Source organism: Gymnogyps californianus, chromosome 14 (genome assembly GCF_018139145.2).
Source record: "Gymnogyps californianus isolate 813 chromosome 14, ASM1813914v2, whole genome shotgun sequence".
Lineage (NCBI taxonomy): Eukaryota > Metazoa > Chordata > Aves > Accipitriformes > Cathartidae > Gymnogyps > Gymnogyps californianus.
The window spans coordinates 5,016,902-5,033,701 of NC_059484.1; the positions used below are offsets into that span (position 1 = coordinate 5,016,902).

Genomic DNA, 16,800 nt, shown 5'->3' on the forward strand with positions numbered 1-16,800 from the left:
TGCTGTGTCCTAAACAGAGTTTTGGGTGATGTGTATGTAGGACTTTGCTTACCCAGAGATCAAAGGACCAGCCCTCTGTAGAATCCACAGTACAGCAACAGCAAGTCATTTTGACATATAAGATGCTGTGTGCATTAGGGTGACAGACACTAATATGTTTTCATTTTTAAAAGATTTCACAATGGAAGACAAGTAATTCACAGGAGTTTTAGAGACTTTATTTATGTATAAACAATTTAAACACTTTGCCATAAATTATCTTTGCCTGTCTCTAGTCTTTGCTTAGCAGCAAATTAAAATTAATATAAAAACTCAATGAACAATTCATACATGTATATTACAAAAAAGTTCTTGTACCAAAGTTCTTATTAGACTTTTTTTTTCTTTTTTTTTTTTTTTTTTGTGGTGACTGTAATGTGATTGTCTCAGTTTCTCGACCAAACAAACACACTAATAATTTTTAAATCTGAAACAGTGATTGTGCCTTCTGGCTGATGTATGCACAGGGTGATCTGACGTGGTGCCCATTTGCAATAGTGTAACACAATGCCCACAGCTCTACTGGAACTGATACCAACAAACTACTGAATCTAAACAGACTACACCCTGTAACTGTGTTATACTGTCCACAATGGAAATCTTCAAAGACAAACAGAGTATGAAATTTATTTGTAGTGATTTATAGCCACCATTTTGAATGTAACTTTACACTCTGCCCTCTTTGAATAAGTTAAGCTTCAGGCCAGACAAGTGGAGGGTCAGAGTGCAAGTGTGGTTTTGTTACTTTTAAATATATTTTTCTTTACTATTTCCAGTGCGCTCTCACTTGCATTCTCATTGTCCTCCAGTTGCTACACACAAATCACCCCAAAGTCATGTTTTAAATGCACCTGTATTTTGCTTTAAATGAAAACCTCTTGGATATTTATCAAACAAGCAGTCTGAATCATCTGTGTTTCATCAGCTGGTTAGTGAAAGTGGCCCACTTGGATTTCTTAGTTTGCTCACGTGTGAATGGAGTGAGGTAATACAATACGAGGCCTTCTTTTTGTTTTTCTTTAGACCCAGAACAAGTGGGTAATATTTCAGGGGTACTTTTTAATTTGTATAGTTAGAGTTTTCAGTCTGGCTTTAGTCCACTTCAGGATGTGGTTTTTAATCACTTGAACAGTAGCATTTAACTCAAAAAATATGAGTTTTTTTGCCACTTACTATCCCAGAGTAGCTCAGCCTAGTGCCCCCATTTAGGTCTTCATCTCCTTAGGAGAGGAGATAACAGTTATGACTACTGATTCATCCAGCAAAGGATGACAGCAGGTTAATTTGTTACCTCTTTCCCATTTCATTCTGTCTTAAAAACTGGATGTTGCTGCTACTGTCTGCTAGCTCTGGGTACTGCTCCACAGGCAGGACATAATATCCCTCGTAACCTTGAACCCTTCCCGTGTTCAGAAGCTGCTGCTTCTCTCCGTCTGTCCATACGCGGCTGCCCTCTCGGCCATCCCGTGCCTTCTGCTGCTCTTTGGCCCAGGCTGATCCCAGGGCTCGCTGCCGAGCCTGGTCTAACACTCTCGCCTTTTCCTCGTCCAGCGTGTCGGGGGTCAGTCCGTAGCGGATGTTGATCAGCAGGGTGGAATACTGAAACTCAATATTCGTAAACCTTCGAGTCCTCCCATTGACGAGGAGAGTGGGCTGGGAGACGGTGACGTTGACTCCGCTGTCCAGGACCTTCCGCCCGCTGGTCATTGCGAGGGTGACAAGGTCGCTGTCAGCCGAGCCTATCTTGACAAAGTAATGGGTATCCTTCCCCTCGATGCTGTAGTGCATTTTTTCCAGGTAGTGAGCACTGTTAAGGACAGAGGCAATCTTTCTGCTATCGTCTGTGGCTATGCTGGAAATGCCAGTGGTTACACGGCCTTCCTTCACAGCAAACATGATTCCTTTCCCAATGATAGGAGTGGTTGTCGCGAACCAGTGACCTGCTTTTTCTCTAATATTGGCATGTAACCTTTTAGATATGACCTGTCCCTCAAGAGCCATGAAAGCTTGGTTGTGTCTTTCTGTCGTCTGCTGAACTCCTGTAATTAGCTGGGGAAAGCAAAACAAAACAAAAAAACACCAAAGAAGATACAGATCTGAAAATACTCGTTCCAGAGACCAATACTAATCTTTGCTTTGCTTTTTTAAAGGAAAGCCATGCAGTGAAAAATTCTACGCTATGGGAAGACCACCCTCAGTTACCCATCCATATACATATCCTGTTCAGCATCAGGTAAATACTCATTTGGCCAATTTACCAAATAAAATATTTCTCATTAATCACCCTTTGTAGCATATATGTACCACAAATCTCAATTTTGGCAAATTATATGTCTGTTACGCGAATAAGTAAGACCCAAGCCTAGCACAATTTTAATCAGAGCTGAAAACAAACAGAATCAATCTATTAAAAGATGGCACTTAACTTCTGGACACTTTTGCTCAGAGATTTCAACTGGTATATATGACTAAAATGCTTATGAATGTAAGTCTTTTTGAAAATAGATGAGATCTGGGCTCCAAAATACCAAAGCAATTCCTGAAGAGGGCTTTAGACTTTCAAATGACTTAGGAGCCTGTGAAAGCAGTATGTTTAGGTTTATATGATCATTTCTGTTGTATTACCACAAATGTGAAGTAAGCCTAGCAAAGACTAAGTTTGGAATTGGCCTAGTACTCTTTTTAAGCTTATTAAATGAGTTGGAATTTATTATAAAGGTCAAAAGCATATACCATTTTCCACCCTTAACCTGACAAGTAAGTATGAATGCTGTAATTGAAGTTAACTGTAGTAACTGGAGTAGCAAACCAAAGCCTCTAACTATGAAAAGCATCAGACAAAAAATGATGAGAAATCCTATTACAGGGTGAGAAGTAGAACCATTTCTTAGCAGTACAGCAAGTACCAACCTAAGTTTATTGCAACGCATATGTTATTAGGATGGTTTTACCAAAGGTACAACAGATGATAAATTACCCTGACAAAGTCTCCCTTTGTCATTGCTAATCAAGTTAATCGAGTTACAACTTGTTAATCAAGGAAGAACTCAATAAAAGACAAACCAATGACACTGTAATTATGATAACAACGAAGGCTGGCAAGAAAGGCATATGTTCATTAGTATAAAATCTAGCTATACTCACTTCATTTTACACTGAAATAAATACTTGGCCTTCTGCTGTAACTACAGAAGAGCCAGCAGTTCTATTCATAGAGTGGGGCAAATTTATCACGAAAAATAACTTCATATTTCTGCCTACCTGTCCATTTTCACATGCTTGACTCTCAGACAACTCGTATGGCGGTGACACAAAGTACATTTTTGCTCTAGGGAAACCAGGGATAATGTTGCTAAGCTGAAATCCAAACATCACCAACCAGCTTTTGACATCTAAAAATCAAAAGTAAGCAGGCAAGTGAGAAAAAAATGTGTGTAATAAATAGAAGAAATAAAAAAATTTAGGAAATCCATCCTTGACCTCCTTAATTTCAAGTAGCAGTGGAACTCAATTTATATTACAGCGTGGCACTTTAAAGAATTGTAGTAATCCACCATGAACAGGCACAGGAAATATTGCTTTACATTTACCCTAAATATTTCATCAGGGATAGACCACCTCTTTCATTCTTTTTGCATTACAGCACATGGATTATCCAAACATTTTACTGTATGCAATACTTGTTCCATCTCTGACACGTTCTGATGTGGCTAATGTAACCTATAAAAACTGTATTGTAAAATGATGTTTTATTAGATTAGTACTCCTAAAAACATCTGCAAAGTCCTTTTGGAAAATACATGGGTTCTCTTCTATGTCCTACTTCTATTAGCTGTCATCAGGTCTCGGGAGGCTCCATTAAATGCAGTGAGAAGCTAGACTTGTAATTCAGATGTCTAAATTTAGGCACCATGAATATCCTCCCCATCCCTCCAGGCCCAGTACGGAAAAGTAGGAGCTGCATGGGAGGGTTACAGCTCAGCTCTGGGGTGAGCTTCGGGAAGTTCCAGCTCTGGGTTCAACCAGTAAAACTCTGTCTTCATATCTAGTTGAAAAAGCTAAGTAATAAATTAATAACAGTAATTCTCACTCAGCAGGTATTAAGAACTAATGATGTATTTTAGTTATCAAAATGATGCTTTTAAACAAAAAGAAAAGCCCATGACCCCATTTTACATTTCTGTTTCCTGCTTCTCTTTTCTGGCTGTCAAGGAGATAAGCAGCAGTGTGGGATCATGGGCACTTCTCATTTGATTTGGACCTATGTTCATGACCATTTTTGTTTAAAAATCTCTCCTGTCTTTTCCAGTGGCCTTCTCTTCTCGCTGGCCTACAATGGCTCCTGATGCTGCTCTTGCCACTTCTTCGTGTGAGCTGAACTCCATGTTTGAAAAGAGACATGACTACAGCAAGGCACTCTCGATGCAAGGGTCGCTGGCTGAATTTAGACCACTCCAAGTGTGGTGTCTGCAGCAGGTAGGTGCACAGTGGGCTCTGCTTGCTGCCCACAGGCACACAGAGTGCCTGCAGAGCACCCGCCTGTACGTACAGACCTCTGGGACATGCTCAGCCACAACACAGCACCTACTTGCTGTTGCAAAGCCTCTTTTCCCAAAATTTTTAGCAGAGGTAATTTTACATCATAAAAAGTGTAATACTTCTTGGTTGTGGACATTTGACAGCAAAAATCTTCTTTTCTTAGCCATTCTGACACTAAAGTAGTAAAATACTCTGCTTCTACAAAGATATTTGTATGTATCTCCCATCACACAATGCCTACCATATTTTTCCTCTAGCTTTGGACAGCACAGGGTTACTGCTCCTTTTTAAGGCTTCCATTTATTTTATGGTGTAATGGTATCTCCCAAACAATTCACTTCAGCTGCCCTAATTCTGCAAAAAAAGAGGAGGACCTATATACAAAGTAGTCTATTTTGCTTAGCTAATGTGCTTTGCAGCACTGCACTTGCTACAGGAATTCCTTTTCAGCAAAACCTGTGAATAAAGCAGTGTCAGGGGTTAACAGTAAGAATGGATTGGGGTGGGGAAGTATTTTTTTTGTTGTTTTGGTTTTTTAAACTATGACAACCAAGATGCCACCATAATCACTTCTTGTGCAAGATAATCTGTTTAGTCCATACAGCAACAAATATTTTTATCACCAATGAAGTATTTTTACAGACTACAAGGTGTGAGTTATACCAAAATGCAATATATCTTCCTAGATTTCATCCAGTGGATGGATAAATTAAATGAATGCAATTTTAGAACGTAGCAAAATATCATAAGATGGCACTGAAAATCTAAATTAAACAGTGGTGGATGAAAATAGGAATTTTGTTGAGTTTAGGACAACAGAATTTGATCCCAAGGTGATTTTAGTCACCAATATTTTCACACTATCAGATACAAATTGCACTATCTTCGAATAACAAAGTAGCTACACTAGAACCTATGGTGTGTTACACATACCATTAGGTCCCAAAGTGCTAAGGAAACTTGCTATGCTTTTCTTTGAAGGAAATGCAGACTCTTCTTGAAATTCAAATTACTGCTAAAATTAAGATAGCTCCTTTTTAGAAATTATATCACTGCTCTAATTATTGTATACCACATATTCAATTCTGAAAGAAGCTTTTCCTGAAGACAAATTAATTACCTTTCTTTTTAGAAATTGCTAGCAGCTAGTTCAAGTACTGTGTGATCTTACTAAGTGAAAAATTATTACTAATTATGAAGAGGTTACAAGTTTTACCCAATTCTAACATACGTGATCAAAACTACTTTATTGTTTCTCTTTCTCAGCTCTACACATTCCATAAAATTTCTTAGTCTTTCAGGAGGAAATAATTTTAAAAAACATCAAGGTTTTTGTTTTAAAGACTAAAGACTGTTTGCATATTAAAAGTTAAATGGGAAAGAGAAGTTTAATTAAATCCATTCTTGGTGCTAATTCATAATGTGCCCATGGGCTCAGTCAGCAGTTAATTTTGAAAGTAGCCCTGAAGGGAAGAGATGCTGAGCAGTTCTGGTTACCGATTCTGCAACTAACCTGCCAGTGATTCTTGTAAGTGACTTCACTTTTCTTTCTATAAAATTAGAATGAACACATCTTCATACAGTACTAGTTCAACAGGAAGAGCACTATGGCTGTGCTGAAATTGAATATTTAGGCAATTTTTCCCCCCCCCCTCCCTCCATAATTCATTGTGGCTTCTCATTTAGTGCCCTTCATTCGGGGAGGACCCGTATCAAAGAATCAGGACTAGCCAGCCCTTTTCATAGCACAAAAAGGAAAATGGCCCAACCTTGATGGGAGGATTCAGCAAATGGCTAGTAAGGAGAAGTCTGATTTCTTTCCCAAATCAACTTCCAAACTGTAGTGTTATTTATAAGAAATGTAATGAAGTCTCACCTGTTACATAATTCTTTAGATCCAGTTCGTTGCTGAGAGGGTTGTTACTCTTGAACATGTACAGATTGAAAGGAGCAGGTTCTTTACCAATGTTTTTCCACATGGTGTAATCAGGAGATGTCCAGCGTCCAGCCAGGACATCATAGTCCCTTTGGGTAAAATGGACGAGTTTGGTTAAAGGATCGTACAGCCCTCCATGGAACCCAATAACCAGCTGGAAATCAGGGTTAGAGTCATAATAAATCTCCCCATATGCTGTGTACTGAAGCTGTTTGATCATGAGGCCATTGATGCTGAACACGGCTAATGGAGTGCCTGTGTTATCAGAGGCAACATAATATTCTTCCCCGCTGCTACTCTCCATTGCAAAGAGGTGGCCTTGCAGATCGTAGTACAAAGAGGTAATTTCTGAATTGGAATGATTGTAGACATGAGTTACCCTTGTTGGATTGTGAAGATCAGCATAAAAGTACTGTAGATGATGCCCCAGGTTAGTCTTACAGGAAGCCCTTCGGCCGAGTCCATCGTAACGGTACTGAACACTCCACCCATTTGCTTTGTTGTAAGCTCTTGTTAAGAGTCCTTTGGAGTTGTACTCAAATACATCTGAGCCTCGCTGACACAGGAATCCATCATCATCAATTTTGTATGGTATGTCACCTAAGCGCGTAATCCTGTCTCTTAGGTCATAGCGCAGAGGCATCAATCGGACGCTGTTTCCAGGATTCAAGAGATGAAGGTTTCCATTCAGATCGTAACTGTAACGCCAAGTTGGCCTGTCATTTACTGCTACGCTTTGCAGTTGCCCATCTCCATCGTAATCATAGGTATACTTGGTTGTGTTGGCATACGGACCAAGTTTCAGTTCTCTTTTAGTTACCCTTCCCATGCTGTCATATTGTACAGTCATCCAGTACATCAGGGATCTGAACATTTCATATTGAACTTCTTTAATGCGTCCATGGGTATCAAAGTGCTTACTCAGTGTCATAACTGCTGTAGTAATAATTTGATTTATATCATAATAAATAACTCCAAATTTGCCAAAATGCTCTACTTTGCCAGAAATCTCATCGTAACGGTAAAGATCAACTGGAAGAGGCGTCTCACTTATTATGGGTTTGATGCTTGCGATTCGAAAGCTATTATCATGATATGTATAATCGAACCTTGCATTGACCATACCTTCTTCAGAGAATCTGTAGATTTGTTTGTCAACGAGAGGACCGATTTTACGATAGCGGATTGTACAAGAAAATCCTCCGCTTTGCAAATTCACCATTTTTAGCACACCTGTAGTTTCATCATATCCAAAAGTAACTGCAGTGCTGTCATAAACAATTTCTGATAATTTGGATAGCTTTCCGTACTTGTAGAAGACTTGTCGGCCAGTACCTAAAAATGACGTTTTCAAAATCCTCCCGTCATCACTGTAATCAAAAATCACTGATGCATTGCTTTCAGGAGGATTATAAATATTTCTAATGTAGCCAATAGAGGTGTGAGTTGACATGCTGTGCCGAGCAACGCTGGGCATGGTAACAGCATGAAGTCGGTCTGAAGAATCATACTCGAAGATGTACTGTCGTTGACTCTGAAGCAGTAGTACCATTGACTACAGGGAAAAAAATTAATACGCAGTTACTAGCTTTCAGCATGTGACCTCTGAGAGGGCATTAAAGAAAAGAAAAGTTTACTGAAAAGGCACTAATGTTAAATAAATAAAAAGAGAATTAGACACATTAGTTAGGGGCTGAGGAATATTGTCAGATTGCCAGGTGAGAGGATCTGCTACTTGGAAATCACTGACACTCCAGAGAAAGTGTAGGTTAGCAACCTATTAGCTACCCTCCCTTTAGTAGGACTCCTTTTTTTTCTTTTTTTCTGAGGGATGCAGAGGAGTTGGATAAATGACTTGATTTATCTTTCCGCTAGCAGTTGTAATTCACAACCGTTACTGTGAAATATGTGAGAAACTAAGTGGGGAACATCAACTCTGGTTTGCTTAAAACAACAGATTCAAAGAAGGGAAAGGGAAAATACCATGCAATTTTGAAGTATTTAAGACACTTTTATGATTGAAGTGTCTTAATTAGGCTAAGTAAAAATGCATTACCATACTTTCATTTAATAAATAATGATTAGAGATGAATTACCTGTTTCTACCTGAACCTTTTGTCAGGTTTAGTCATGCATTTTTGCTCTTAATTAAGTACAATTCATTGTGTTAGTTTATGCCATTATATAGCAGCCTAACCGCTTTCAGGAAAATATCAAAAGACACAAACCATGAACATAGTATTTCCCATTCAAAATTAGTCAAATTCAATTGAATAATTGAAAAATAAGGAATTTGGAGACCAGGTACAAAGGGATTCTTAACAGCTGGAATACGTCAAATTTTAGATAATTTCTGTGTGTGTATGTTATGTACAGAGCTTAAAACGAAGCCAAACACTTTGTCTCTTTGTAGCTAATGTCAGAAGGTAAAACAACATCACCTACTTTTTCTAGATAGGTGTAGCTCCAAACCTTCCCATCTGCAAACATGCGCGATATGATCCTGCCTTGCTTATCGATATCTGTTCTTTCACTCATGGCACCGCGCTGAAGCCCAGCCAGGCGCCCGTTGAAGAAATAAGACACGTTGACAGCAGCCAGGCCACTGCTAGGTAGCCAAAGGAAAGGCCGTCCTAGCTGATCGTAAATTATCCTCAGTGTAAATTTCCGGTGATCATCGTAGATTTTTTCTGTGCGTATGTTCCGGTCGTAATCAATGGACAGTAAATTCCTTCCGTGCACCTATTGAATGAAAGAAGGCTGCATTCAGTGAGCAGTGGGCACTATGCCTCTATGGATTTTCAGCGTGCAAATAGCATGCACAACAGAGAACTCAATTTCCCCACATTTTTGAAAAGTATAGGACTTCTTCCTATTAACTGGCTTTTGCTTTCTACTTCTCGGTATATTCAAATATGTAACTTTGAGTGTTTTACTGGGATATGTCCCATCTGCCTGCAACACGGGAGCTGTAATCTTACAGAGAAAGGCTCCCTCATTGTCAGAAGAGACAGAAATACTGCATACCTAGGTCTTAAAGTGCAGAGTGTTAGCACTTAGCACAGAAATGAATTATTTTGCATGGAAGTAATTTTGCTACTTCGGCCATCCGTAGTTCTTAGCCTTTTTCCCTACAATGACTCCAAGAACAATAGAAGAAATTATAATTCTGTGTCTTCATTGAGGTTTAGCCAGTTAGGTTCTGTAGCTGCAACACGCTGCTTATGAATGAATTCATTTAATGTTTTCGTCATTTATTTTCCAAATATTCAATAGATCCCTCAGCAACCTGATCACTTGGGATGGGTTTCATTTCTTCTGATTAAAAATCCTGATCATACAGGCTGGGAAAGATGCACTTCTAGTTTTAAGAAACAAAAGTGCTAAATAATTAGGTTAAATATTTTTTCTTTTTTTCCATTTTTTTCAGTTACAATTTTCAAATAAAAGTACAGCATGAAGTGTTTCAGTCCCAGATTAGTGGTTTTTTTTTAAATAAAAGAGCAAAACAGAAACAAAGGAGCATAAGAATGCCAAATGGAGAGGCTTCTAGTGAGAGTGCTGTAATGAGAGATACATATATATATATTCACTGGAGGCTAAGCCACAGAATTCAGGCTAATGCTGTAATCTGATAAAGCTTCTTAAGTAATTTAATTGTAGATGCATCATTAATAAAGTAGAAGTCTTTAAATTAGATATAATTTGAGAGCAATGACTACTTAAAAAGTATTCATCAGTTTCTGGAAATTTGTTCTTCAGCTTATATTTTACAGTAGCTTTGATTAAGCAACGTTTTCTCTTACTCAAAATTAAACTGCACATCAAACAATATGTAAATTAACCCTGAGCCTTTCTCGAGGACATAAAAGTTCTTCTGAGATATTTTCACTGGCAGGGGTAAACCCAATTCCCATCCCAACCAACTCTGTAGGAATTCAGTTACACAGAAAACAGATTTAAAATTAATACAATTTTGTGTTTGTAAAGAAATAATTATTTCAAATTATCGCTCGTTATCCTAATTTCTTCCATTAATAAAATTTAGCTCTTTAACAGTTTGCATTTCCTCAGTGGGCAATTATTAGAAAAAGCTCTTTTCTGTAGGTTTTTCTGAAGGTTATCCCAGCAACAACTTCTCCTGTGATTCAAAGAAAAGATAGGGTTTTTTTTTTTAAAACACCTTGGCAAAATAAATCATATTCTGCTCTCCCCCTGTAATGGAAACAAAGCCAGGGAAGCCAAACTCAACATCAATACTTTATCAGCTGATTACTCTAGTTTTGTAAGTGTAGGATCAATCCTGATGACAGAGACAAGAGCTCCTTCACAGAGCTCTTGGGGAAGCAGAAGAGAGCTTTCACTTCTCAAAAACAATTAGCTATAACATTAAAGGGTTAGCGTATGACTGAAAGATCCCCGTTTCTTAAGGAGAGGCACATTTTCTAGAAAGAAAAAAAAAAAAGTCTTTCAGAAAGATTACGAACTGAATTTTAGCTTTTTGGGGTTTGTTTTTGTTTTGTTTTTTTAATTTCTGCAGCTTCATAAAGCAGTTGGGATTTCTGGGGTTTCTTCCCCCCATTACAGTAACTGCAACTGTAATCTGCACGTAGGAAAGTCTGACTCCAGGTATCCTCCCTTTTCTCAAAAACATTATAAAGGTTATTAGTTTTTCTGCCATAGAAAACTAAATTATTAGGGTTTTTTCCAATGATTACACAGACAAGAGCTGTGCACACACACAAACATCACTTGGAGAATAAAGAAGCACCTGCTTGGATAATTCAGTAACTTCATTTTCATTTGTAAAATAAGTGAAACCAGGGAGTATAATTGTAGTGTCATATTAATTATGTAGAAACCCAAACAGAATGACTAACTCCCACTCTTCCTAGGAACACTAATAACACTATTACAAGTATCATGACTGAAGATTACCTAACAAGCTCTTTCTCTTTTGTTCCACTACCTACGTGCACATCTGGTCTTCCCTTGGCTGCTGCTGAACAAGTGGCCGTAGGGACGAGCCCTTTGTGCCTTGGGTAAAGGTCTTGCAACAAAAATCACTTACGTGACGCTGCACTGTAACAAAAACTCTTCAGAAGGGAATCTTGTCAAGACTTTATCTGAAACTACCACAAGACACTGAACGTGTGGTGCATAAAATAGTAGCGGACAGTAAGTGGGATAACACAAAGGTGAAGTGCAGGTCTTCCTTTCTCGGCTTAATGAAGTCTGCTCAGGCATGTTTGCAGAGGCCGACACATACAGCTGTGATGTGCCTACCGCATGGATGAGCAGAGCTCGGGGGCACAGGTAGCAGCACTACCTGAAGAATCATAGAATCATCAAATAGTTTGGGTTGGAAGGGACCTTTAAAGGTCATCTAGTCCACCCCCCCTGCAATGAGCAGGGACATCTTCAACTAGACCAGGTTGCTCAAAGCCCCATCCAACACTTCCAGGGATGGGGCACCTACCACCTCTCTGGGCAACCTGTTCCAGTGTCTCACCACCCTCATCGTAAAAACTTTCTTCCTTATATCTAGTCTGAATCTACCCCCTCTTTTAGTTTAAAACCATTACGCCTTGGCCTATCGCAGCAGGCCCTACTAAAAAGTCTGTTCCTGTCTTTCTTATAAACGCCCTTTAAGTATTGAAGAAAAGGGGTATGGGCTCCAGGAAGTACTCGTAAGACGTGAATCCCATACAATAACAATCCCTTTCAGTAACACTTGATTCTGAATTGGGGATTCAGGAGATGGCTCCGCACGCTCTCTCACTGGTCGTTCCAGCGCTGTGTTGGTTCTGCAGCAGTGCCCCCCCGTCTGTACCACTAGGTGCCACAGCTGTCCCAGCTGCCGTAGCCTACCCTGCCTGCCACCTGCTCCCCCCAATGTTCCGACACACTTGCTCTATTTCATTCACTAAACAATTTATAAAGATGAATTAGAATAAATGAGATGCAAATAAATTCTATGCTTTCTCCCTCATTTTCAAATTTCATTTTCAGTCCACTCAACCTGTTATAATCTCATAGTGATTTTCATTTAAAAAAGCTAAATGGATATGTGATTATTGTTACAGGAACTAACACCAGACAATTAAATGTTGGGGTGTTGCTAGATAAAGCAGTGTTTTGATTTGCATAAACACGATGCAAGAAAACCCATCTCAGGCAAGGTTTCAGCTCTAAGACGTGTTTAACTTCAGCTAATTACCACAAGTACCTCTATTAAATTTTTAGTATTGAGAGTTAGGATTACAGCAATTTCATTTCAGGGTCCTGTTTATTTTTATTTTGAACACCTAGTCAAAATGCAGAGCTGATCTATTTTCTACTTATAATCAACTTCTGTAGGTCAACACATCAAAAATCTATTACACAGCCATGAAATTTAGTCATTAAGGATTAGCTGCTAATCTCATTCCATTTTTCATCTAACCTTCCCCCTCTCCCCAGTAGGTGCATTCTGAGCATTTGTGAGAATAAGGAAAGACTTGTTAATTCAACACTCTGAATTAGATGTTAAGCAATAGGAAAATACCAAAATTTAACATCCGAGTCTTATTATTTTTTTGTAAATCACTACATAATTGTTTACACATATTGCATTTAATATATCATCTTGAACACACAGAACTGTATCTCATGTCCAGTGACGTTGAAAGAATTATTAAAAGAACCAGGACTTGATCAGCGCTACATTTGTTTTCTGCCCAGTATCTCAAAGCCCTTCCAAAACTGTATATACTGAAGCAGCCAGTGAAAGTTCAGATACTTAAGGCGTGAAAAACAGGCCAGCTAAGCACAGAATGGGATTAATCCAGCTGCAGCACATCTTTAATTTGGCAGGGGATGGATTACATGACCTGAGTGTCTTTCTTATCCTATGCTTATGACTTTGTAATTATGGCAATTATTTTCCAATCGTGCCATTTGGGAAAGGGAATAAACACAATATGCCTGTCTCAATGAATCTGTAGGGGCATTTTACAGAAGCAGAATGCAACCGCTCAAGCTGTAATTGTGTTTGCTCCCCAGGACTAACTGCCGTAAGTGTGCCATAGCATTTTTACAAATGGTGAGTGGTCGGATTTTTTTTTTCCCCCCACCTTCAGAAGCAGAGGGACTTGCAGCAATATTGTGGGTATTCTTACCAGCTTCTTTTGCAATACTTTTAGTAATGAAGCTTCTATAGCTGATTGCAGCAGATGATCCCATGCAGTTAACTGACCTCTCAAATAAAGAAAAGATTGTCATACCAAAGACAATCCCAGAGTTGTACATTTTTAACAAATAAAAATAAGGAAGACATGTCCTTCAAAATGGAAAAATAATTTTCTGCCCACAGAAGAAAAGATCATTATTGTAATGACGGATTCTACTTACCCTGAGCTTTCTTCCAAACACAGTCACTTTGCCTTTAATCTGTTCCTTCCTCAGACGCCATTCAATTGAGTTTAAACCATTTTCCATTGGTAGAGAAATATTACATCGTCCTATGGTGGGAGTCACAGTCCCAGCCAGGACATGAGGTTCGCTGTGAAAGCTAATGCTCATGCCATTGGCATACATCACTCTCAAAGTACCATTATTACAGAGCTGGTAGCTGTTCCTCACTTGATCTACAGCAATAATGAAAAGAAAATAATTTAACTACTCCAGTCATAAAGAAAACATATAGCTTAATTTGATTGGTTTTTTATTGCACTCCTGTTGATGTTAAATGAAGTCAGCCTGCAATTACCATTTACGTGGTACTATGGTGGAAATTACAGATGTTACTGATTCATGTAAAGAAGAGTAGTGTAACAGTGAGCCTGCAGAGAGATACTGTGTTTATTTCATTATGTTTTCCCTTTAGTCTTAATTGTGAATCAAAATGCACAGTGATATGTGTTCAACCACGTAATATATTTCTAATATGAACAAAAACTGCTGAAAACCAAACTGCTGGATAAACAACAAAACATTAAACTCCAGGACAAAAAGAAAAAAAAAAAAAAGACTGCTAGACTCTTTCTGAGTGGGAAGAAGTAAGCGCCTCTTTTTCTTTCCCTCTGTTTAAAAGCTGTCTCCAAGCAGAGGCTTTGTGCAGAATTATAGTTTGGCTTTAAATCCTCAAGGTGTGAGGCTCCAGCAATGCAGGCTGGCAGCCACAGTCCTTTACTTCCCTGCCTTCCTGCCACCCCACCAGAAGTGCACTAGCCTGATGTGCACACCCGGCCTTTTGGCTGTGGGAGAAGAGTTATAAAACTAATCCCGTACTTTTACGGCCGTGCAGTTCTCCAGCTGTTTGACACATCCAAGTCCATTCTCAGCCAGGATGGAGCGCTACAGTGTGCAACTGTCACCAAAGCATCAATATTTGTCTGACAGAAGGACAGCATCTACGTAATTAATCATCTGGTATAAGAGAAATAAACTCTCTGTAACCAGATGTGTCATGGTATAATAGTCTATAAATGTTGACATTTATGTCAGGAGGAGACTATTGTTCGATGATGATATTCTTATTCCAATGACATTATATCTTAATTAAAAAAACCCCATCACCCACCAAATTCCTTTCAGTCTATCTTTGATAACTGACTGTTGTCGCTTCATCAGATACAATGCCTGGGTGGTGCTGGAAAGCTCTACGCAAACATTTAACCACTTTGTTGCTGATCTCTCCTGCCATACTTGGGCTGTAACACTGTTCTCGGAAGTGCTAACTGTGGCACAAGATCATCCACTGCCCTGACTGTTCTACATTTTATTTAATGGTAGTGCACGAATTTGGAAGATTTCATTTGTAGTAGTAGGAGGCTACCTGAGCCTCTCTCTCCACAATGATCTCTACCCAGGCAGCCAACATTCAGCAGTCAGACTGCATCTCTGTGGCACTGAAGTCAGAACCAATTTTGCAGTGAAGTACAGAGAAATATGCGAGTAGGTAAAGTGAACCTGACCCAGGAGGTAACGGCAGGACTAACTTACACCAGCAGATAATGACCATTCATATTTGACACAAAGCACGATTGTGAAATGTCTCTTACCTGTCCTGAAGACCTGTCATTTTAGGAATGAGCTTTATGGGAGTTTTTCTTGCAAGCCTTATATATTTTTCCCCTGCTCATAAGTGTACTAATGACACAAATCTTTTGCCAATTGCTTTCTCAAGTTGTGTGTGTGGTTAGATGTGCGCTGAGAAGTGTGCTTTGGTACCTTGAACAACTGTATAGGAAGCCTCCACAGAGGAGAGATTTGTGATGACCGTGACATCGTCATCCCGATTAGAATTCTCAATGTCGATGGTAATAGACTTTTCCATTTCTCGATGAAGGCTAGTTACCACTCCAGTGGGACGTGTTACATTGGTCAGACGCCCTTCATGATCATAGCTAATAGAAAAGTTAGTGAGAGCAAAAAAGCATGAGGATATATGTTCATTTCAATACCCAATGTATTAATAATGCACCACATTTTTGCAAAAACCCCAGAATGAAACAGATTTTCAAGAACATCCTGGCCATACCTATGTCTCTGTTCTTGAAGGAGTCTATAATGATGAAATAATAATTTTTAGAGATACTGATTTCAACTACATGAGTGTGAATCCAGGCTACCATCTTTTAAATTATTAAATTCATTAATTAAATTATTACAGATATACAGAGTGATATTTGGCTCAAACAATTGTAATCAGTAAATTCATCTGTGTTTTAATAGTTGCATTTCACTCTAAGGAAGTGGACTTATGATGGATACTACAATATACAATTGCATACACTGCACATTTGCAATTGAATACTTAGTGGAAACTAGTAAGCATGGTCTGAAGTGACATATCAAGGAATAAACTTGCCATAAGAGATTAAAAAAGACATCAGCTTGAGAACATAATTTCATTTAGATCTTATCTGTGGTATTGAACTGCATTTTGGGGTCAGTATTTTGGCTCATAAAGATGAACGATGAGAAGTTAAAGCACAGGATAGGTTGGAATTGCACAAAGGGCAGCAGTCAGCACTCAGAATATACCTTAGAAGATGAATTAAGTGCTCCAGAGGCATAAAGATAAAAAAATAAAAGAAAAAGGGCTCTCCATGAGTTTATTGAGTTAAATTTATTTAGGGGTATAAAGCCTGAGGAGGGGGGAAAGAAGGAATGCTGCCTGAAATCAAATCATGCTGTTTCTCCCTTTCCTTTAGTACGCTATATTTGTGTGCATAGGTATGCTAAAGAAGCAATCCCTTGGATCTTAAGGGCAAGAAATGGGGACCTGAAACAAAATCAGT

At 38.8% G+C, this 16,800-nt stretch overlaps 1 protein-coding gene across 1 annotated transcript in view; it reads right to left on the reverse strand.

The window, feature by feature from the left end:
- Window positions 1–410: 410 nt before the first annotated feature.
- TENM2 (teneurin transmembrane protein 2) overlaps window positions 411–16,800 on the reverse strand; it is a 640,368-nt gene continuing 623,978 nt past the window's right edge. The window contains exons 25-30 of the mRNA XM_050905122.1: window positions 15,728–15,903; window positions 13,907–14,142; window positions 8,960–9,256; window positions 6,455–8,069; window positions 3,301–3,431; window positions 411–2,088 (exon numbers count right to left, since the gene is read on the reverse strand). Coding sequence (XP_050761079.1) covers window positions 1,327–2,088; window positions 3,301–3,431; window positions 6,455–8,069; window positions 8,960–9,256; window positions 13,907–14,142; window positions 15,728–15,903 — 3,217 coding nt within the window. The 3' untranslated portion in view covers window positions 411–1,326. The remainder of the gene's footprint in view (window positions 2,089–3,300; window positions 3,432–6,454; window positions 8,070–8,959; window positions 9,257–13,906; window positions 14,143–15,727; window positions 15,904–16,800) is intronic.